The 23,378-nt window shown below is 34.7% G+C and overlaps 1 protein-coding gene across 4 annotated transcripts in view; it reads right to left on the bottom strand.

Moving 5' to 3' along the window:
• Window positions 1-1,029: 1,029 nt before the first annotated feature.
• The window catches only part of KANSL1L (KAT8 regulatory NSL complex subunit 1 like), a 139,207-nt gene continuing 116,858 nt past the window's right edge, over window positions 1,030-23,378 (bottom strand). For 3 of the 4 annotated variants that reach the window (XM_060152184.1, XM_060152188.1, XM_060152186.1), the window contains exons 8-15: window positions 22,095-22,202; window positions 9,746-9,874; window positions 7,713-7,831; window positions 6,788-6,912; window positions 5,400-5,454; window positions 4,021-4,133; window positions 2,709-2,874; window positions 1,030-1,786 (exon numbers count right to left, since the gene is read on the bottom strand). In XM_060152184.1, coding sequence (XP_060008167.1) covers window positions 1,547-1,786; window positions 2,709-2,874; window positions 4,021-4,133; window positions 5,400-5,454; window positions 6,788-6,912; window positions 7,713-7,831; window positions 9,746-9,874; window positions 22,095-22,202 — 1,055 coding nt within the window. In that variant the 3' untranslated portion in view covers window positions 1,030-1,546. The remainder of the gene's footprint in view (window positions 1,787-2,708; window positions 2,875-4,020; window positions 4,134-5,399; window positions 5,455-6,787; window positions 6,913-7,712; window positions 7,832-9,745; window positions 9,875-22,094; window positions 22,203-23,378) is intronic. The other variant, XM_060152187.1, reaches the window with a different exon arrangement.

Here is a 23,378-nt window from a genome sequence, read left to right as displayed (position 1 = left end):
TTTATTTGGGCTTAGGAAAGGCTTGTGCCACACACATAGGTGACATTTAATCAAATCAGACAACACAAGGCATATAGAAATAACTTTAATTAAAAAAACTTACATAGAAGATTATATCAGTCATGACAAAAAAAATCTGAGTTTATTTGCCTGGACAATTTGGGTTTGTTCTGGATTTTGTTTTCTTTTTTAAAATATAAATGTACGGTAAAACTATAAGCAAAAATTTGTCAGCATTGAACTGGAAATTTTTTTCTTCTTCTTCTTTAAAGGGACTAGTACAATTTCTAATCCCTAACAAAAACTTAGTGTCAGATCCCCCAGATTAGGCCAGTTGGCTAGGATTGTCAGTTATATGGGTACTACAACTTGAATAACCTTTTTTACATGAGAAAAAGTGATTCATATAAATTGTCCTCAGTTTTTACATATAACAAAATGATATAATAGTGTCAAAAGGAATTTTACTTAATGTACACTCCAGTATCCAATATTGAAGCATTAACCTTTTAAAAATTTTATTTCTCACTCTAGGATAGATGCTTATTTGAATAGAGTAAGGAATGGTAGGGAATGACCAGAATAACTAAAAGTACAATAATATACTAACAGGAATTTCCTGTCTGTTGCTCATTTTAAGTTGGGTGTTTTCTCTTCACGAGATACATAAAATAGATAAAACTCAAGTTGAGTTTTAAAAGGTGTGGTAGTTTTAAAATACAACAATATTTAACTACTTTGCTTTTCTTATTCTGTTAGGCGTGAATAGAAAATAACCTGTGTTTAACCCAACAGATATCAGTGATTTCAAATGAAGGAGTATTGTGTTTTCTGGTATAGAAATTTCCATAAATAACTTCTATCGGTTAAATGTGTTTTTTTAAAAAAATTCCTTCTCCATAGTCAAGGCTTATAGATGTTCAACACCATTGGAAATCTCTTTATTTATGGTTCAGCTGATATTTCATGGGGTAGTTCATACGTGCATTTTCAAGTGGAGTGGTCACTTGCAGTGTTTTTTAATCATACGTGCATTTTCAAGTGGAGTGGTCACTTGCAGTGTTTTTTAAAACTACTTACATGTGTGTATTATGTATGCATGTATACTCTATACACGTGTTTTATATTCTTAATATATTTCTGAGGCAATTTAAAGAATAACCACGTGTATAGAAAAAGAAGAGCTGTCATTTGATGCATAGGTATATGTGGGTGTGGGTATAAGTTGTTTAAAAATTATTATTTACCCAGTAATGTGATTTGACATCAAATTGCAGCAGTTAATTTTCTGGTGCTTGTGATCTGCATCAAACACAAATGACTAGCACTTGTCTGTAGGTGAAAAGCTAGTTACTCCTGTGGTTCAGGAAGGAAAATGAGACGTAACTTGCCTGTTTCATAAACAGCACAAAAGATTAATACATGCACCTGCACTACATGCTGTTACTCTGGAATTGTGACTGTGCAGGGGGTGGGGGAACAGGGCTTATTTTTTCTCCTGTTTTCCCATTCAGTTAGTTATATCGTTTTCTTAACCTGTTCCCTGTCACTGATTTTTCTTAACATGAGTTGAGTAAGTCCTAGACCAAGGGTTTTGTGTGTGTTCCTCCATTTCGTCCGCCTGCCTTTGTGGATGGTGGCCATTCTCTGGTGCACTGGTACAGAAGACTTCACCATGGAAAGCTGGACTTGAGCTTTCAATCTGATCATTTTTTTCATCTTGGCATAATAAGGCTGCTATGTCTTCATCTTTCAGCGGAAAAGCCCGTCGTTCCCACCCCAAAGGCTGAAAGAGAAAACGTTTTCAGTTAAGTTTCAACTAATTTGTTTAAGTTCATGTCTCAATCTGTAGCTCTCAGTTTTGTAATAACCATTGTTCTGTTCTTTAGCAGATAAAAGTACAAATTCTCATTTGGTCCTGAGTATCTAGCAACTCAAAATATCTAGCAACTCAAAATGGAACGTACTGAGGATTACTTAGGGACCTTTGGGAATTATTTTTTTTTCACTTTGTCTCTTCCACGGAGAGGTAAACGCTGCCATTAGGGCACTGGTCTTCATTTTCAGCCTAGGAGCACTTTAGGGAAGGCCCTTTAAAAGTGTTTGGATCGTCTTCCTCAGTATCTCCATTTTCATCCCATCATTATTACAGACCCCTATTGACTTTTCTTTCCCTGTGCTTTCTATGACTTGCCTATTAATTTCTATTGTCGCTACTCTCTTGATTCTAGATATGGTTCTTTTCCAACACCTACTGATGAAGAAAAGTACAAGAACTTTATAGATGCAGTGTTAGAAAACACTCCCATTGGGGTTAAAACTGGACAAATGGGGAGACAAGTAAAAATCTTTTATAAGGGGAAGAGAAATATCTAACATTTACTCTGTGCCAGGTGTCATTCTGTTTAATCCGATTTGGTTTGTAATGAAACTTTGATAGAATTCCCATTTTCTAACACATAAGTGAACAGGTGGAATTAGGTACTGATGTGTTACATAAAGAGTCAGGGAAGTGTCTGTAGTTAGTGATGGAACTAGAACGCTGGAACACAGAGCCTCTGATTCCTACATCCAGCATTCTGTACTGGGCTGTCATACTGAATTTGTTACGTAATGATGGCTCCTTAATTATCAACAAGGAATTCTATAAACAAGTTTTTAAAAGTCAATTAAAAGGAGGTTTAACTAGTTATGTATAACACTCCTACCTTGATCTCTTGACTCTGACTTACTGAAGGTGAGGCGTGTGCACTGGGGTCCTGGCTCTCTGGAGGCCCGGCGGGACTCTCAGCAGCGCTGTGCTGCCCACCAGTGAAGTCGTTAGGGTATTCTTTCAAAAGCAAGTCCTGTCCTTCAACATTTTTACTGTAAGCTCTAGCAAGAAAATATTTAATTATTTGTTGATGTCTTAACATTGTATGAACAACCTAAGGTATCGTTCATAAAGTCAGTTGAACTTGGTAGCTTTTCTTTAAACAGCTCTGCCCAAAAGATTTTAAAAAATTCATCTGCTGATCTTCCTGATGTTATCCTCACATCTCAAAGACTTGAATAGTATTTTATGAAATCTTTTGCCAAATTATTATAGTGGTTTTGTTTTGTTACAGTTTGGGGTTTTTTGTTTGTTTGTTTTTTTCCAGAAAACAGGAAAAGACAAGTTACTTCACTCTTACAGTCTGAGTTCCCAGAGTATCTATGGTTATCGTAATGTCGTCCATGAAGGACTCGATTCACGTTTTCCTCTGCACTTTTGGAAAACTGTGTCTCTGGAATGTGGAGAAAGTTGAGAACAGAATCTCGTGTATGTTAGGATAACTCTTAGAATAAGGCTCTACAACAAATCTGGGTATCTTGAGACCTAAACAGAGAAATGTGTTTTACAAATAATAAATGAGAGATGCTCCACACTAAAGTGACTATCACATTTCAACATGATCTTGCATTTTGAGTTTTGGCTGTATTAAAAAATAGTCCAGTTAAATATAAAATACCAGGGATTTTCTCAAATACATGACTACTGATTATGTTGTTAGGATTTATCCCCCCATCCCTCAAAGTCATGTTCCAAGTATTAGGCGATTTGCTTTTTTACCCTGGATAGGTTTCTTGAGGGTTTTTTTTGGTTTGTTTCTTTTTAAGAAAAACATTTCTGAAGTGGCTTTGTTACATATTACCCAGATTCTAATCCCTAGTGTTAGGTCCACCATTACAGTACACTGAAATGACCTACTTATGGAGAATTTTTCATATTGTTTGCTCAGTTAAATCTATTACTGAGGCTGACAATTAGCATGAGAAATTGAGTGGAGTAAATAAAACTCCTTTCATCATTATGTAATTAGCCTGAATATATTTTTAATGTAAACTCAGTATAAGCAGTGTTTCACTTCTAGGGCACAAACAGCAGATGTTATATAGTATGTTTTCTTCATTTTCAGTGGTCTCCCTCGTTATTATGCAGAATTACTGGAGATTTCACATGGATTCCATGGTTTTGGGGTTTAAATTTACAACACCTGCCTGCTGTTTCTTCTGTGCCACTTGCTTTGCTCCCATAGTGACCATCTGGCTTGCTCTTTCTCTTCATATTTTTTGTGTCTTAGGGAGAAGACTGCATCAGAGAGGTCTTCTATCTGGAATTAGAAATGAAAAGTTTTGCTTTTATCAGAAACATTTTGAAATATGAGAACAGGTGTCAGAGTTCCTCATCAAGAGAACAATAGGAAGAAAACTCTAAAATAAATGCAGTCTAAGTCAGAGAACAAATGTTATGAGAGGAGGTTCATTCCTAAAAAGAGGGAGTTTAAAACTTTTTTACTGTTGGGTCATGTTTGAAGATTTACCTAGAATACTTACAGTACTTTGAGTACATATAGGTTCACAGTGCTTTCCACTTACATAAAATATCCTTAATGCTTTATTCATCCAAAACCTTGTATTGATTGCCCCTTACAGAGTATACTGTTCGTGGAACATATTAATATCAAAAAAAGTAAAACTGTCTGAGGTAAATGAGAATTAGTTTAATGAGTTACTTATCTGGAGTTCTAAGACTTCGGTTGTGTTTCTGGCTAGGGTCATTCTGAACTAGAGAAGGGTGCATTAAAAGAGGGAAGGGCATTAAAAAGTAAATTTTGGTAGTTGAAAAACACGATCAGTTGGCACAGAAAGACTGTAATGGAAACAATGTCTTTTATATAATACCTGCTTCTTCAGACTATCACTTTGAATTAGTTTGGTTATATAGTATCTTTCCCTTTAATTTTTCTTGTCTTACTATAAGTTTTATCCATACAGGTCCACAGTCCCTTTCCTGTAATTCCAAAAATCTGAAAAAACAAGTTTTCATAATTCATTTGGTGACACAATCTTATCTGAAATGATGTGGGGCTATTCTACTTTCTATTAATATTTCACTATAGAAACATTACTATTTGATTATGAGCACTGTCCTAGACTCCCTATATGTATTACATGATATATGTACCACAGTACTTTCTAAAATCCAAAATTTTCCAAATTCAAAAGCAATTGTTCACAAGATTTTGCATATGGAATTGTAGGCTTGACTGTTAAACTAAATACCATGCAGAAAAATATGACTAATACTGGGAATTGAATATATTCACATAAATTCAATATTTCAATGACTCATGTAAGGAAATGGTATGTTTTGTTTTTGCTTTTCTTTATTCTTTATATATTTTGTCTTTGTAGCCAAATTTGCACAAAACACTTCCTAATCAAATTAATATCCTTAAAGGGGAACTTTCTTTTCATAAGTTTTGAAAATTTATAAAATCAGTGTATGTTCCTCAAATACCAAATTAAGCACATGGGAAAAAAAAATTAAGCAGGCTTCATAACATATTAAGTGCAGTAAGTGAAAGGCAGCTTACCTCTTCTTCACCCAAATTATATTCATCCAGAGGCTGAAGAACAACCATCCTCCAGCTGTTGAAGATACAAACGAATTTCAAACAGCTTTTGTTAATCTTCCTAAATGTAGCAATTTTATTCTGTAAGCACAGCTATTATAGTAGTGTTTTCTTTCTTTGGGATTTCCATAATTCAAATGGCTGTATCTTAGTACTTTATCTTTTAAAAGAGACAACGTATTTGTATTATGAGAAGAGGACAGGAGATGAGGCTTTACTTTTGGCCTTACAATAAACAGTCTCTTATACATAGTTGCGTTTTATACCTACGAATGTACTAATTTTGAAATAAGTTAGTGGTATGCTGACAAACTGGCTCAGAAAATAAAGAGGAAAAAAGCTCTGATTTTTAGCATTTGCCAATTTCTTTGTGTGAAGACTCCCATCATGGCCTCTTGTGAGTTTTTAACAGCCACATCACAGAATCCCTACGGGCTAAACAAGGTCAGCCAGCCGGCTCCAGCCTACCAGTGTAAATTGAAAACATTGTTGCTATAGAACATCTAACCACAAATGTTATTTTTTTACTTAATGTAGAATATGTCAACAAATTCTCTGCAGAAATTCTCATAATACCTCCTAGAGTATTAAGAGTTCTCTCAGTGCCTCAAAGCAATTATGAATAAAAGAATCAAATTAGTTAGAATAGAGATGTGTAGAAATTACTGTAATTGTCAACCAGCTCTTGTCTCTGTTTCCATCCTTTTCTATTTCTACTTCTTGGTGCCAGATTAATAATCTTAAACCTCTTTCATCATGGCTAAAAAAATGGACAGTTTGCTGCCAGCAGAAAACAGATCTGTGTGTGGCATTCAAGGACATCCACAATCTCGTGACAACTTTTTGAGCCTTTATTTCCTGTATCACCCTTCACAAAACCTCAGTCTCTGGCTTAGCCTTGCACAGGTTGTCACAGGTGTTATCATCTTACACTGCAAATACTCTATGCAAAGGTAGTTGCTTTCTTTGATCTCTGCAGCCTTGTGCGTATCTCCATTTTAAGGAGCAAGGATTATCTGTTAGTGTAATTATTTACATCCTTAAAGTACCTTTTAGTACCATATATACAATAGGAAACTAAATATTGAATGAAAAAACTCTAAAATTGCTGAAGTATTAGGAATTTCCATTTCTTAATAAAACCTGAGAAAGTAGTGCTACTGTATGGCACTTCTTTTCAGCATGAGTAATGTCAAAGTTTCTTTCACCATTTTCCCTCCATGTAACCATGTAAGTGGGAGGAAGGCAGAAAGGAGCATCTTCCTTTCATTAAATAAAATTTTAACTTCACTGAAAATTTAAGTTTATTCAAAAAAAGAAGGAAAATTAAATAATGTAAGTATACATACCTTGGAGTAACTATTTCCTTATATTGGAGTTTCTCTAATTTAGCTGGGGCCACTAATGACATGGGAATCACAATATTATCTATATCATAAGAGCTCTCACTTCGCAATCGTCGTCGTGCAGTATTCTGCAAGATAGGATTGTAGTTTACAATAGTATTTGGTTACTTGTAATGATACTCTCCTTTTACGAGTTATATAAAGATAACATGGCAGTGCCTTTAAGTTTTATACATTGTTATGAAATCTGAGTATAAAATGTTAAGAAAAACAAGAAAGCATATGTATCTTCTATGAACCAATACATTTGTGTGTGGACACATTCAGGCCTATTTTTAAGACCACTAAAAATATGAATGCCTTAAAATACAAAACATCAGAAGATTGTACCATAAAGCACCCTAAATGTCAGTGAAATGATCTTTTAACAAACTCATTTTTTATTAGGAAAGGCTATGAAATGTTTGGTGAGCCTTTTAATAAAGATCGTTTTTACAGTCTTCATTTATGTGTTCCTGGGTCCCTGAGCTTCATGCTGTTTTCTCTAAATCCTCCCACGTTTTAACCTCTACTCCCTACCAGGTAATGAAACAGAACAAAGTAAGAACACTGCTGGATTCTTATTAGCAAGATTATACTTAGCATCATGTCAAGAAGTAGGGATGGTTATGATAAAGTTTAAAGTTTTTAGCATACGAAAAAAGCCATAACCAAGGACTAATGTACAATTAGCTCCCTAGTTAAAAAAAAAAGTTTAATCAAATTTATTGCGTCTTAGTAAAATAATTCTGAATATGCTAATTATGTGCTAGTAAATAAGGCTGTTACAGATTAACAAAATATCTATAACAAGTTCCCCTCCCCCCACCAGATCTGCCAGGTTTAAAGGTCATAAAGCTACTTTAAAGCTCACTGTACAAAAACCTACTTGTGATGATGAATTCTGGGTTCTTGATATAACATTGACATTAGTAACTGCAGTAAAATTGCTCTGGGATCCTGGTTCTGTGCGTTGAATAGCAAATTCTTCAAATCTAGTTCTTTCTCCTGCCATGGAAAGAACCATTGAGAATGTGATACATTAAATGTAACTGGTAGGTATTAGAATTTCTGTTTTCCTAGTTTGGTAACATGTGTTTCTTGATCTGTTTAGATTTTATTTTTTTAAATTCATGTATCAAAAATGAAAAAAACTAAGGAAATTTTATAAAAATCTTAGCCACAATCCTGCCACAATTTCCATTTTCTGGGGTATTGACAGTTTTTATCCAGCATATCCTTCTTTATTAATCTCCCTTTACTCTGTTCATGTTTTCTGTAACTTATTCAGAGGTTGAACTTCTAAGACTTACCTCTTAATTTTCTTGTCTATTCTCTGATTTTTTCATATCGTTTTCTACTTTTTGGGAGATTTCCTTAACTTGATCTTCTGACTACTGATTTCTGAAAATGTTTCTCCTATTATAACATCCTATTTCAGGAATAAAATTTCTCTTTTCTCTCAGAATATTGATAACAAAGTTAAGTTTACTTCCAACTTTGTTATTTTCTGTCTCTTCCACGTTCCTTTTCTCCATTTGTTTTGTGTCTATTTAGTGAGTATATGTTTATTTTCTTACTGCCCTTCTTTATTTTACTTTAATACAGATCTTGAAAAATATTTTCCTGTGTAATGTAAAATTTAATACACAGTTCATATTTATATTATTCCAGTTGTTTAAAAATGTCCTTTCTGGCTAGTTGTTTCTTCAAATCGTATCCATATCTTGAAAATGGTTGTCTAGAGAGCTGTCTAGTTACTTCTTTGTAGTACAGCATTTTACTCATTCTATTCCTATGTTCCCATCTAGCTAAAAGTTAGATCTATCAATTCAAGTAAAACAGTCTACATCTTAAGTAATGTGTATTTTTTCATAATGCATCTTTATATTAAGAGATACAGGTTTTCCTATATTTTGGCAAAGATGTATGAAAGTTCCTCAAAAGCTAGATGACTCTTGGTTATCTTAAGGTTAAGGCACCAAAAAAGCATAGTGATATCCCTGAATGTGGGTGGGAGTTTAATTTTGTTCCACACTAGTTGATCAGGTAGTGTGATATTAGGTAGTGACTTTGGTCTGTTATGGTGGGATTTCTAGAAGCCATACTGATAAATATGTTAAAGCCACCGTGTATAATTACATCTTGGGTGTAAATAGTTTCTAATTTATTGGGTGTATTGACATACTATACCTCGGACATACTTGACTAATGTATATAGTGTTAGATCCACTGGAACAATGAATAAGAACCAATAGAGTATACAGATAATTTGTTATTTAATACACACCTTTCCAGTTAAGTTTTATTTTTTATCATTATTTGCAATAACTGTTGAAACTATCTTGTCCCAAATGCCCATAACAAACCCATTTTGTATTACTAGCAGGGTTCTAGTTTCAGAGGTATCTCTATTCATCTTGGAACTGTACGTTCCTAAGGGGAATTCAGTCAGGCGGTTGAGTTACCTTAGATGAATCTCACCCAGTTTATCAAAATTCCGAGGAAGCTTCAGGGAAGTCAACATCTCCACAATAGGTACCAGAAATGGTAATAAATATCTAAAAGGCAACCTTGTACTGACATATTTTGAGTCCAGAACACAATGTTGGAGACTAAGTACTGTCCAGGAGGACAGTTAGTAGAAGATAACTCTAGTTAGGAAACACAGGTAGAAGATAACTCTAGTTAGGAAACATAGGAAGGAAATCCTTAACTCACAAAGTGGATGGATTCCCAGTCCACAAATAATTCTGAATTGACTACATGAATATGCTGTTTAATGTTCATGGAACCATGGATGTTTTGTGTAATTAGTGACTGTTCTAGATTATGACTCCCATGAGGCAGAGGTTCTTTGGAAATCAGAATTTTTTTTCTTCAGTTTTTAGTACTAGTGCTCCTGTCCTCATTTTAACCTACCTAATGCTGTTTCACTCAAGTGTCTTTTCTTTCTTCCCTGTAACAGCTGTGCAGAAGATTCTGACCTCATTTGAGGCTTGCATATAGGAGAATATCCATTTCTCCATTGATTCAGAGAAGTATTATGTACTGAAAAGGAAAGAAAAATGTGAAGTTTTAGTTCCTTAACACAAATATAATGAGCATGTTAACCTCTTTTTACTTTGTAACATTGCAGAATATTAATATACCAGTTCAAAATTATATATAATGAAGTAAATACTTACATACGAAGATGAAATACTCCTAAGCTGAAAATAACCAAAGTAAGATTCATTAAAAACATCTTCAGGAAGTGCTCAATTTCCTATAGTTGCTCCATTATGTGAAGAGGATGAAGAGGAAAGGTGATCTGTTCTCACAGTCTTCTAAATTACAGAATTTTACAGAGAAGATTTGTTCAGATCTATAAATCTTGGCTGAATATGATCTGAATCCTTAAGTTAGTTCCTGCTTACCTTAAATCTGGGAACAACTCAGGACTAAGTAAGATTATAGAATACAACAGACTGGGATCTCTTGAGAGCAATAACCAGATTTCATCAATCTCCTGACAGTGCCTAGCACCATTCTTTCACTTTTTAAAGCAATGAATTTTTTAAAAACTTTAAGTCACTTAATATCTCTGTGCCTCAGTTGCCTTATCTGTAAAATAGGGATAATAGCAGCTATTGTGGGATTGTGAGGATTAAACAAATTCCTGTAATAGTCATTAGAAGGATATCTGGCATAAGTATGCAATAAATGTTAGTTTCACCATGACTGTTGTTCTGTCTGAACCCCATATTTCCAGTACTGGATAAATAACTAAATTGGCTTCTTTTTTTGAAATGTTTGGAGATGTGGAAAGGATAGGGAAAAAATATGAAGGCCTAAGTGCCAAATTCTCACCAACACTGAGAAAAAAGAGTATGGTCTACCAACAGTGACTGGGACTCAGATTTCAAGATGGCAAAGCACCCTAAAAATGATAGACAAAATTTTTATATATAGATGCACAGATCGGCACATTTACATCCACGTTAGCATGCAAAAAAAGGAACTTTTAAGTAGAGTGGAATTTGTGAGCAATCTGAAAGCCTAATATCTTACGAAATTTGAGAAGCAAACTGCAAAAGCACATGGGAAAGTACTGCCACAAAAATGTGATCAAAATCAAAGGCGCTCCAGACCTGGAGGAAAGAAAGAATTACCTGCAGTAACTAATAGAATGACTACACTTGCCAGCCTGCCAACACCTCCACCAGGGTCCTTGAGGCTTCAGTAGAGAAATGGATGGGTGGGTAGATAAGGCAACGCCCGGTGCCCCACTTTGTTTGAAACATGTCCTGCTCATCCATAACTGCCTCTGAAAACAGTATAGAGTGCAAATTTCTACCTCTTCCATGAGAAGGATCCCATAAAAAGCAGTGGCAGAAGTTGTAACGGTGAATATCAACTTTAAAGATGAGAACACAAGACTCCAAAAATCTGAATACCAGTAGCGTAAAACAAAGAAAAGGTACAAACAACAAATGGAAGAACCATCTCTAGAAATAGTTAATGGGTTCACAGAATACAGATTTACAGGTCTTCAAAATAACTAATATTGCCAAGAGAAAGAGGCAAAAGGCCAAGAGACCTCAGAAATGGGAAATATAATTGTTGAAATTGTGAAACAAAATCATTGCTCACTGCCCTGAATAACAGAATGGTCATATCTAAAAGTCAAGATCATTGGATTGGAAGAGTAATTCCACAACTCAAAGGAATAGAGTGATGGAAATATGAAAAAAAGGACAAACCAAAATAGGTTAACAAAGGATTGAATAGAATGAATGGGATGTAATATTTGAAGAAATGATAGCCAAAATTTTTTACACATTGATATTAACTCTAATGTTTCGATAACTCACTTGAGCATCTAAGCAAATGAAAAAAAATATATATATAGCACATAAGTATGAAGACATCCTAAAAGTTACCAGAGAAGGGAAAAATTATTGCAAAGGAATGAGAATCAGATTGCCAGAAAGCAAAAGCACAAACCCACAGCCAACATCATCCTCAGTGGTGAAAAACTGAAAGCATTTCCACTAAGATCAGGAAAAAGACAAGGTTGCCCACTCTCACCACTCTAATTCAACATAGTTTTGGAAGTTTTAGCCACAGCAATCAGAGAAGAAAAGGAATCCAAATTGGAAAAGAAGTAAAGCTGTCACTGTTTGCAGATGACATGATACTATACATAGAAATCCTAAAGATGCTACCAGAAAACTACTAGAGCTAATCAATGAATTTGGTAAAGTAGCAGGATACAAAATTAATGCACAGAAATCTCTTGCATTCCTATACACTAATGATGAAAAATCTGAAAGTGAAATCAAGAAAACACTCCCATTTACCATTGCAACAAAAAGAATAAAATATGTAGGAATAAACCTACCTGAGACAAAAGACCTGTATGCAGAAAATTATAAGACACTGATGAAAGAAATTAAAGATGATACAAATAGATGGAAAGATATACCATCTTCTTGGACTGGAAAAATCAACATTGTGAAAATGACTCTACTACCCAAAGCAATCAACAGATTCAATGCAATTCCTATCAAACTACCACTGGCATTTTTCACAGAAGTAGAACAAAAAAGTTCACAATTTGTATGGAAACACAAAAGACCCTGAATAGCCAAAGCAATCTTGAAAACGAAAAACAGAGCTGGAGGAATCAGGCTCCCTGACTTCAGACTATACTACAAAGCTACAGTAATCAAGACAGTATGGTACTGGCACAAAAACAGAAAGATCAGTGGAACAGGATAGGAAGCCCAGAGATAAACCCATGCACATATGGTACCTTATCTTTGATAAAGGAGGTAGGGATGTACAGTGGAGAAAGGACAGCCTCTTCAAAAAGTGGTGCTGGGAAAACTGGGCAGGTACATGTAAAATTATGAGATTAGATCACTCCCTAACACCATACACAAAAATAAGCTCAAAATGGATTAAAGACCTAAATGTAAGGCCAGAAACTATCAAACTCTTAGAGGAAAACATAGGCAGAACACTGACATAAATCACAGCAAGATCCTTTTTGACCCACTTCCTAGAGAAATGGAAATAAAAACAAAAATAAACAAATGGGACCTAATGCAACTTCAAAGCTTTTGCCCAGCAAAGGGAACCATAAACAAGACCAAAAGACAACCCTCAGAATGGGAGAAAATATTTGCAAATGAAGCAGCTGACAAAGGATTAATCTCCAAAATTTATAAGCCACTCATGCAGCTCAATAACAATAAAACAACCCAATCCAAAAATGGGCAGAAGACCTAAATAGACATTTCTCCAAAGAAGATATACAGACTGCCAACAAACACATGAAAGAATGCTCAACATCATTAATCATTAGAGAAATGCAAATCAAAACTACAATGAGATATCATTTCAAACCAGTCAGAATGGCCATCATCAAAAAATCTAGAAACAATAAATGCTGGAGAGGGTGTGCACTGCTGGTGGGAATGTGAATTGGTACAGCCACTATGGAGAACAGTATGGAGGTTCCTTAAAAAACTACAAATAGAACTACCATATGACCCAGCAATCCCACTACTGGGCATATACCCTGAGAAAACCATAATTCAAAGAGAGTCATGTACTAAAATGTTCATTGCAGCTCTATTTACAATAGCCCGGAGATGGAAGCAACCTAAGTGCCCATCATCGGATGAATGGATAAAGAAGATGTGGCACATATATACAATGGAATATTACTCAGCCATAAAAAGAAACGAAATTGAGCTATTTGTAATGAGGTAGGTAGACCTAGAGTCTGTCATACAGAGTGAAGTAACTCAGAAAGACAAATACTGTATGCTAACACATATACATATGGAATTTAAGGGAAAAAATGTCATGAAGAACCTAGGGGTAAGACAGGAATAAAGACACAGACCTACTAGAGAATGGACTTGAGGATATGGGGAGCGGGAAGGGTAAGCTGTGACAAAGCGAGAGAGAGGCATGAATATATATACACTACCAAACATAAGGTAGATAGCTAGTGGGAAGCAGCTGCATAGCACAGGGAGATCAGCTCGGTGCTTTGTGACCGCCTGGAGGGGTGGGATAGGGAGGGTGGGAGGGAGGGAGACGCAAGAAGGAAGAGATATGGGAACATATGTATATGTATAACTGATTCACTTTGTTATGAAGCAGAAACTAACACACCATTGTAAAGCAATTATACTCCAATAAAGATGTGAAAAGAAAAAAGCAAAAGCAGATGCAGGAAAAAACAATGGCGACTTTTTAAAGCCCTCATGAAAAACAGTAAACAGAATTCTAAGGTAGCCCTCAAGATTTCTTGCCACTCAAGATAAAGAAAGCAGAGAAAGATGTTAAATAGTAAAATAAGATGGCAGACAATTCTAAACTCATTCCTACAAAGGGGTAGCTAGAATTGTTAGGTTTTAAAATATATATACCTGGCATGTGTTGGTGTTCCAATAGTGTCCACTTGTTTTCTAGAGTATTTTAAAGAAAATTCCAGGCAAATTTCAACGCATCTCTTCTAAAAGGAGTCTCACCACCACCCCTAGTCTTGTAAAAGCACATCAGAAACCTTAACCTTCACTAAAGTGATGCTTTTTATTTAATTTTACTCAAAAGTTTTCTTTACACTTTCCCCCTTTTACTCTTTGGTGTCTTGTAAGGTTGTAGTGGACTCTTGATGCATGGCAATTCAGAGTGTAACTCACACCTTCTCTTCACCTGTCCTGATGATAACCCTCCCAGTCTTTCAGTGCTCACTTACCCAAATCTCCTAAATTTCATTTTAAGATACATCTTGGGGCTTCCCTGGTGGCACAGTGGTTGAGAGTCCGCCTGCTGATGCAGGGGACACGGGTTCGTGCCCCGGTCCGGGAAGATCCCACATGCCGCGGAGCGGCTGGACCCGTGAGCCATGGCCGCTGAGCCTGTGCGTCCGGAGCTTGTGCTCCGCAACGGGAGAGGCCCGCGTACTGAGAAAAACAAAAAACAAAAAAATATATCTTGGCCCAGCATCTCTCCTGTCTCCTGCCTTCCCTTTCATTTATACATTTGATAACTTTATAGAGAGCCAGTTACATGCCAGGCACTGTGTTATACCTTGGGGGGACAGTGGTGAGCAAGAACAGGCATGGACCATGCCCCTGATGTAGTTTATACGCATTCTCAAAAACTGCAAGTAATGTGTGGTAGAAAACAGAAGTACTATTGATAGGAGATACTGAGTATAACTAGTAAGAGAGCTCTAGGAAAGGCTTCCCAGATAAAGTGTTAGATTACAAAATACGAACAGAAACAGCTGCTGGATAGTAAGGGCAAGGAATAGAGAATGGTAGAAAGGCCCAAGGCACCAGGGAACAGGAAAAATCTGGCAAGTGAACAGCAGCCAGGTAGGTTAGAGTAAGGAAGCATGGTGAAAACCACGAACAGGTAGGCAACAGCCTATGTAAGTAGGGCTTTAGGGATACTCTATTAAAGAATATTCCCTCTGTCAAATATTTTAAAGGATGGGGATGGGAAGCAGGTGTGACATAATTAGATTTACTTTTTGAAAATATAAATTGCTGCAGGGATTGAAGGGAAATAAAACTTGATTAGGCTATTTCAGGAGTATAGATAAGGGATCATTAAGTTAGACTGAAATTGGCAGAAATATAGAGAAGCCGGTTTGAAGCATAAGATCACACTGATAATGGGGTTTAGATACGAGGAAGTGTGGGTGAAGAAGGCTGAGCCTTAGGGTTCTGACTTGCGTGGGTTGTGGTGCTATTGTTCCTCTCTGTGCACTCTGAAAAATAAAACTTTATTTTGACATAATTTCAGACTTATAGAAAACTTGGAGTAATACAAAGAAGTCCCATATATTTTTTATTCAGATCCACCAAATGTTAACATTTTACCACACTGGCTTCATCTTTCTGAATGCCAATGAAATACTGACATGATGCTTCTCTACTCTAAATATGTCAATATGTATTTTTCAAAAACAAGGGCATTCTCTTACATAGGAACACAACTATCAAAACCAAGAAGTTAATAATTAACTATTAGCTAACTATAGAGTTTATTCAAATTTCACCCATTAGTCCTATAATGTTCTTTACAGAAAATCCTGATCACTCTCCGTTCAGTTGGCAGGTCTCTTTAAAGTTTTCTTGTATCTGAAATAATTCCATTATCTTGTCTTTCATGACTTTGAATATTTTGATGAGTATAGGCCCTTAAGTTGGCTTTGGTATCTCCTCACAATTGGCAACTAATCAATTCTTCAGTTTGTCTTTTCCCTACTTTCTTGTTACCTGAAGTCAGCAGTTCTGTCATAATTGCTAACTCTAAAGGAGAGTATAGGATAAATCCAAGCTCTGAGGTAAAGCACAAAAACATCTATTTACTTTCACACAATTTGCCCTACAGGAATACCAGGCTATTTGTATATACTTGAACACATCACAGTGTTTCATGGCTCCATGAAAAGTTATGTGATTTTTTCCATTTTAAAAGCTTGTTACTTAATATGGGCCAACAGTATTTGAACCACCAGGGATCTTATTAGAAATATAGAATCTCAGACCCCATTCCAAACTTTCTGAATCAATCTGCATTCTAACCACATCACCAAAGTAATTTGCACATTAAAACTTGAGAAACAATGATTTGGAAAATTTGACTCTTCCTCTAAATTCCACTTAAGTATTTAAAGCTATACTTGGCATCACCATCTTTCTGAAGTTCCTCTTTTTGCCCTTTTCCCATAACCCTTAAATTCTCTTCCTCTTCCTCTACCTTCTGCTAGGCAGAGTTATACACTAACCTCCCCCCTTTTTAAGAATATTTTTTATCATGTCTGTACCCTTAACATCATTTAATAGTCATTTGTGTGTCTGCTTCCCCATCACATTATAATTTCTTTAATTTCCTGTGACTTGCCTTTGATTTTTCAGCACTTAATTGTCTACCTGGCACAGAGTAGGTACTCAATAAATGTTGGACTCTAGTTTTACTTAATTCTGTAGAAAAGAAAAATTAATGGCCAGCTGTTTAAGACGGATATGGGATGAAACCTAATTAATTATTTGGATTGAGAGTGGTAGGGAATGAAGAAAATAGGGGAGGAGAGATTGGTATACAAAAAAATACTTCATTGATGTGCCTAATGTTATTGTAGCATTCAATTCAAATGTCTTCCATTTCCTAGCTTTTAATTTCCCATTACTAACATGTCATTACATTATTGATACATCAGTAATAATTTTGAGCCTAACATTTACACTGCCCTTTTTTTGGTTGCGCAGCTTGTGGGATCTCAGTTCCCTGACCAGGGATTGAACCCAGGCCTCGGCAGTGAAAGACTGGAATCATAACCACTAGCCCACCAGGGAACTCCTGTACACTGCCTCATTTTTTAAAGTCAGATAAATAATAGAGCAACATTAGAAGAAATATAATTACCTTTGTTTTTGCATATTCCCTTTCAGTCATATACATATATTTCATATTAATATTTCAAATGTAATGATTTTATTTGGATATATGTATAACTATTTTTTTAAATCTGGTAACTCACTCATCATTGTTATGTTTTCAGATGGTCACCTAATATTCCTGATTAGAGACAGTATCATTTAACAGCTATTCCCTAGCTGTTGGAGCTACTTGTTATCATCATGATATTATTTGTATTATGGACATTCTTAAAATAATCATCTTCATGAACACATTTTTTAAGTAAAAAAATTTTAGTCTCAGGATAACTTCCAAGTAGAATTAAATCATGAAAAGTAAACATAAGCTATATTTTCCTGTATTTCTTTACTGTTTTTTCCAAGCATAGGCAATTTTTTCTTGCCTTAGTGCTTTTTTTTCTTTCTCTAACTTCTGACTGTGGAACAATTTCAAGAAACACAAATGGAAAATGGAATAATGAACTCCCCTGTACCTATCATTCAGCATCACGAATGCTCGTGACCAATCTTGTTCTCTCTCTCTCTCCCACAAGCTTTTTTTTTGCTGTAATATTTGAAAGCACATCCCAGACATCATATCTTATCTACATTATGTGTCAGATTGAATCTCTAATAAACTGATAGAATGTGTATTTATGTAACCACATGCATTATTACATCTAACACAATAATTAATATGCAACAGCCAGTCCATGTTCAAATTTCTCTGTCTCAAAAATTGTGTGTGTGTGTGTGTGTGTGTGTGTGTACAGCTGAGTTGTTCAAATCAGGATCCCCAAGAGGCCCGTACATTGCATTTGGCTGATACAAGTATAAACATTTTTACATGGTTATAATTGTACCATCCATAGAAGTAAAACATTTGTCCTTTAATATCACTTAACATTCTTTGATAAATGTTTCCATCCTTAGATGAACTTTTATGATCCTTTAAAAGGCTGTATATTCCACTGTGATAGACAGTTAACCACATTCCTACTGTTCTCTTCAAGTTGTCTTTAATTTTTCATTACCACAAATAATGTTAAGATAAATATATTTGTGAATAAAGGTGGTTTCATATTTAGGATTAGACTAGGTTCTTGGAAATGGATCTGCTGGATCAGAGTACAGAGTTAACAGTTTAGCAAACATTTATTGTGAACAAGTACACAAGTTTTTTTTTCCCTCAATGAGCTTATAAAAAATACGTAGTTTAAAGGCCTTGTAATGCATTTCACAGTACTTCCCAAAAGGCCTGTATCAATTAATTGCACCTGAAATATTTTAGGGTCCTGTTTTTACTACACAGTCTTGCCAGAACTGATAATTAAAATGTCTAATATTAATGTAGTTGGAAAAAGGAGAAACATTTAGCACAGTGACTGGCACGTAAGTGTTCAATTACATGTTAGCGATTGTTAGCATTTTCATTATTATCATTTACTACACCTAGTTTTTCTCCTAATTCTTTTAAGATACCATTTTTAACATTTACCTCTTTATCTGGAATGTATTTATGTTCATCCGTCTTAAATTTGTTTTAATGTGCTGTATGAGACACAGATCTCATTTTATTTTTCCAAAAAGTCATTACTTAATGCCACTGATTACAGGACAAACTTAGTTGTTTAAAGCATTAACTCTGAGAGAGACTGTTTGGATTTGAATCCTGCCTCTACTACTACTCAACTGTGATTTGGGAAAAGCTAGTCAAGGAGAAAATAATCATAATACCTACCTTACAGGGTTGTACAGATTAAAACAATTTACACATACAAAGCCTTTCAACTAGTACTGTACTGGCATATAAGGAATGCTTCATAAGAATCGTTTATTGTTATTTATTGGCTAGGCTATCTTTTCCACACTAATAGGAAATATGACTCTTATCGTATAATGAATCCTTGGGTTTGTCTCTAGGTTTTTTTAATTTAGTTCCCTTGGCTTCCATGGGCATCACAATGTTTTAATGATTATACCTTTATATTTCGATATCTGACACCTCCTTATTGATCTTTTAGAAGTTTTATTGACTATTCAACATTTTCATTCTGAGGTAAACTTCAGAATAACTTTGTTCCAAAAGAAGAATGATTCTGGGATTCTGATTAGAATTACATTATAAGTTCTCCAAAGAAGACATACAGATTGCCAACAAACACATGAAAGGATGCTCAACATCACTAATCACTAAAGAAATGCAAATCAAAACTACAATGAGGTATCACCTCAGTGAGGTATCACCTCACACGGGTCAGAATGGCCATCATCACAAAATCTACAAACAATAAATGCTGGAGAGGATGTGGAGAAAAGGGAAACCTCTTGCACTGTTGGTGGGAATGTAAATTGATACAGCCACTATGGAGAACAGTATGGAGGTTCCTTAAAAAACTAAAAAAAAGAACTACCATATGACCCAGCAATCCCACTACTGGGCATATACTCTGAGAAAACCATAATTCAAAAAGAGACATGTACCACAATGTTCACTGCAGCACTATTTACAATAGCCAGGACATGGAAGCAACCTGAGTGTCCATCAATAGATGAATGGATAAAGAAGACATGGCACATATACACAATGGAATATCACTCAGCCATAAAAAGAAACGAAATTGAGTTATTTGTAGTGAGGTGGATGGACCTAGAGACTGTCATACAGAGAAGTAAGTCAGAAAGAGAAAAACAAATACCATATGCTAACACATATATATGGAATCTAAAAAAAAAAAGGGTTCTGAAGAACCTAGGGGCAGGACAGGTATAAAGATGCAGACGTAGCGAATGGACTTGAGTACATGGGGAGGGGGAAGGGTAAGCTGAGACAAAGTGAGAGAGTGGCACTGATATATATATATATACACTACCAAATGTAAAACATATAGCTAGTGGGAAGCAGCCACATAGCACAGGGAGATCAGCTCAGTGCATTGTGACCACCTGGAGGGGTGGGATAGGGAGGTTGGGAGGGAGACGCAAGAGGGAGGAGATATGGGGATATATGTATACGTATAGCTGATTCACTTTGTTAAACAGCAGCAACTAATACAATAATGTAAAGCAATAATACTCCAATAAAGATGTTAAAAGAAATTACATTTTAAGTACTAGGCATACACCCTGAGAAAACCATAATTCAAAAAGACACAGGCACCCCAATGTTCATTGCAGCACTATTTACAATAGCCAAGTCATGGAAGCAATCTAAATGCCCATCGACAGATGAATGGATAAAGAAGATGTGGTACATATATACAATGGAATATTACTCAGCCATAAAAAGGAACGAAATTGGGTCATTTATAGAGACGTGGATGGACCTAGAGACTGTCATACAGAGTGAAGTAAGTCAGAAAGAGAAAAACAAATATCGTATATTAACGCATATATGTGGAATCTAGAAAAATGGTACAGATGAACCAGGTTGCAAGGCAGAAATAGAGACACAGATGTAGAGAACAAATTTATGGACATCAAGGGGGGAAAGTTGGGGGTGGTGTGGTGTGATGATTGGGAGATTGGAATTGACATTTATACACTAATATGTATAAAATAGATAACTAATAAGAACCTGCTGTATAAAAATAAATAAATAAATAAATTTAGAAAAAAGAATTACATTATAAGTTAATTTGGAAAAAATGACATCTTAAGCTACCATATTCTGACAGGAACAGGGTATTTCTCTCCATATAAGCATATACTCATGTTCCTCTGTAAACTTTTGAAGTTTTCTTCATGTAATTCCTTGTTAGGTTTAATCCTAGATATTTTATATTTTCATTGTCCATATGTCTAGGATAATTTATTCTTTTACAAATTCTAATAGGTTATTACTGGTATTTGTAAAGGCTACTTAATTTTATAAGTTTATTTAAAAATCTGCTACCTTTCAGAACTCTAATTCTAACAGGCATTCAGTTGATTCTTGAGTTTTTGAGGGAGATGATGATTTCATCTGGAAATAATTTATCTTGTGTGACGTTTTGATGTTGAGATTTTAGCTTTGTAGATAGTGAAAATACACTGATGTATTTTCTTTCTTTTTATGATTTATTCCCAGCATAGACAATGTCTCCACCCCCCATTCAGAGTTTCATTATAATTTTTCAAGTTTTATTTTGTAATTTTAGTGTTTTATTTAAAATTCTTGGAACCAAGTAGAATTTATTCTGATACATGATATGAAATGAGTGTATAAACAAACTTTCCCCCCAAAAGACTAACATTACTGTTCATTCTCCACTTTCTTATTGATTTACAGTTCTTCCTTTATATAATAAAGAAGAAGCTATGTAGTCTGTTTCATGGATCTACTTTCCTAAATGTAAGCAAAATAGAATCTATGCTAATGATTATAGATTTTTGTCATGTTTCCATATGTGGTTGGGCTAGATTCAATATTTTTTCCAGCAATTCCTTTTCCATTTTCCCATTAATTCTTCCCAATGGGCTTTACAACTATTTTATGTTAACCAAATTCTTTTAGAACTTCAAGTTATATTGAACGTTGCATTAAACATAAATCAAAAGTCAGAACTGATATCCTAATTATTCTTACCATCCGGCAGTGCTGAATCCCCATGTTTATTTAAATTTCCTTTTATATTTATCAATAATATTTCATAATTCTCATTCAATAAGTATCCTGTTACAATTACTCCTGTGTATTTTCTATTTGTATGTGTGTGATTTGTGAAAAGTGAGTATTAAAAATTAAGGATTTACATTCATTCCTTTGTTAAATTTTACTTCCTTAGCAAAAGTAATAAGTATACGAAAGATGTAAAAGGTATATAAAGTACCAAGATTTGTAAATGACATACCAGGTGATGGAGATATGATACAGTCTCCTACAAATTTATTTTCAGAAAGATCTCCTTTTATTTCAGTCTTTTTTAACAATGTTTCAAGGTGAAAATGAAGAGGCACATCTAGAAAAATAAAGCAAAAAAAGTGTTTTCAGTGAAATCACTCTTTACAGACTCCAATATTAAGACTTAGAAAAATAAGCCAAAGCTTGAAAAGTCATAACTATTAGAAGTGGCAAACTATTCTCTCCAAGCGTGTTGTTAGCAGTATTTTGGAAATTACTGATTATATGTAAAATAAACAACACTAACAATGAACAATTTCATAAACTAAAATGAACAAATATAAATATTAAATACTATTTGCAGATGAAACAAAGGTCTTTAATAAAATAAAGAGCCAAACCTGCCTGACTCTAAATCCATTCCACCCCACCCCTACAAACTCTGCATTTGAAATAAAGTTTCCAAAAGACATAATTACACGATTTTAATTACTTGAGGGAAAACCACTATAATTCAGATGCAACCTTTTATGAAAATGCTGTTTCACATTCCCTTAGTTTACTAGTATTATGAATCACAAAATGAAATCTACTTTTACAAAGATCAAAACATATTGACAAACTAGTTCTCTTCTTTTAAACAGAGACTTAGGAGAGTCGTTCAATTCACTATGTTTATATTCCATATTCACAACCAAAAGAGGAGCTAAATAAATAAAATAGATGTGCTTCACATTTATTAACTAAAGGGTATTTTCTTCAGTCAAGAATGCAAAAACAATCATTTTAAAAAGCATTCAACAGACACCTAAACTTTTTCCTAAGAAACATAAAGAAATATCTTATAAAGCAGCTGATTTATTCAAAGTTTTGCTACAGAAAGAAGGTATTCATTTTTAAGAAAACTAATTATGAATGCATAAATCAGGATAGACCCAAGAAGGGTCTCAATTTTAAACAAGTATTTCTCCATCAAAAGGCGTATTTTAATGGCAGATCCATACTCAAGTGTGGAAAAATTTTTCTACACAAAAAACTGGGTTCATAAATATCACTTGGAGACTCTCCCAAGGGTCAGATGTAAGATGGATTGCAATGCTATCACTATACTATGACCATAATAAAACTATATGACAAAATGAAAATAAGAATATAAATTAAATATGCTACTTAAACATTTCAGGATTCTGATATTTCCAATTATCAAAACATAAGTTTTTCCAATGAAATATCATTTAACTTTTATATGGAGTATTGCCTATTCTACCACTGTTGTTCTTGAGTTGTGGGAAAA

The sequence above is a fragment of the Lagenorhynchus albirostris genome, chromosome 6 (assembly GCF_949774975.1).
Source record: "Lagenorhynchus albirostris chromosome 6, mLagAlb1.1, whole genome shotgun sequence".
Taxonomy (NCBI): domain Eukaryota; kingdom Metazoa; phylum Chordata; class Mammalia; order Artiodactyla; family Delphinidae; genus Lagenorhynchus; species Lagenorhynchus albirostris.
The sequence above is the reverse complement of the archived record's forward strand: the minus strand, read 5'-3'. Positions and strand labels throughout refer to the sequence as shown.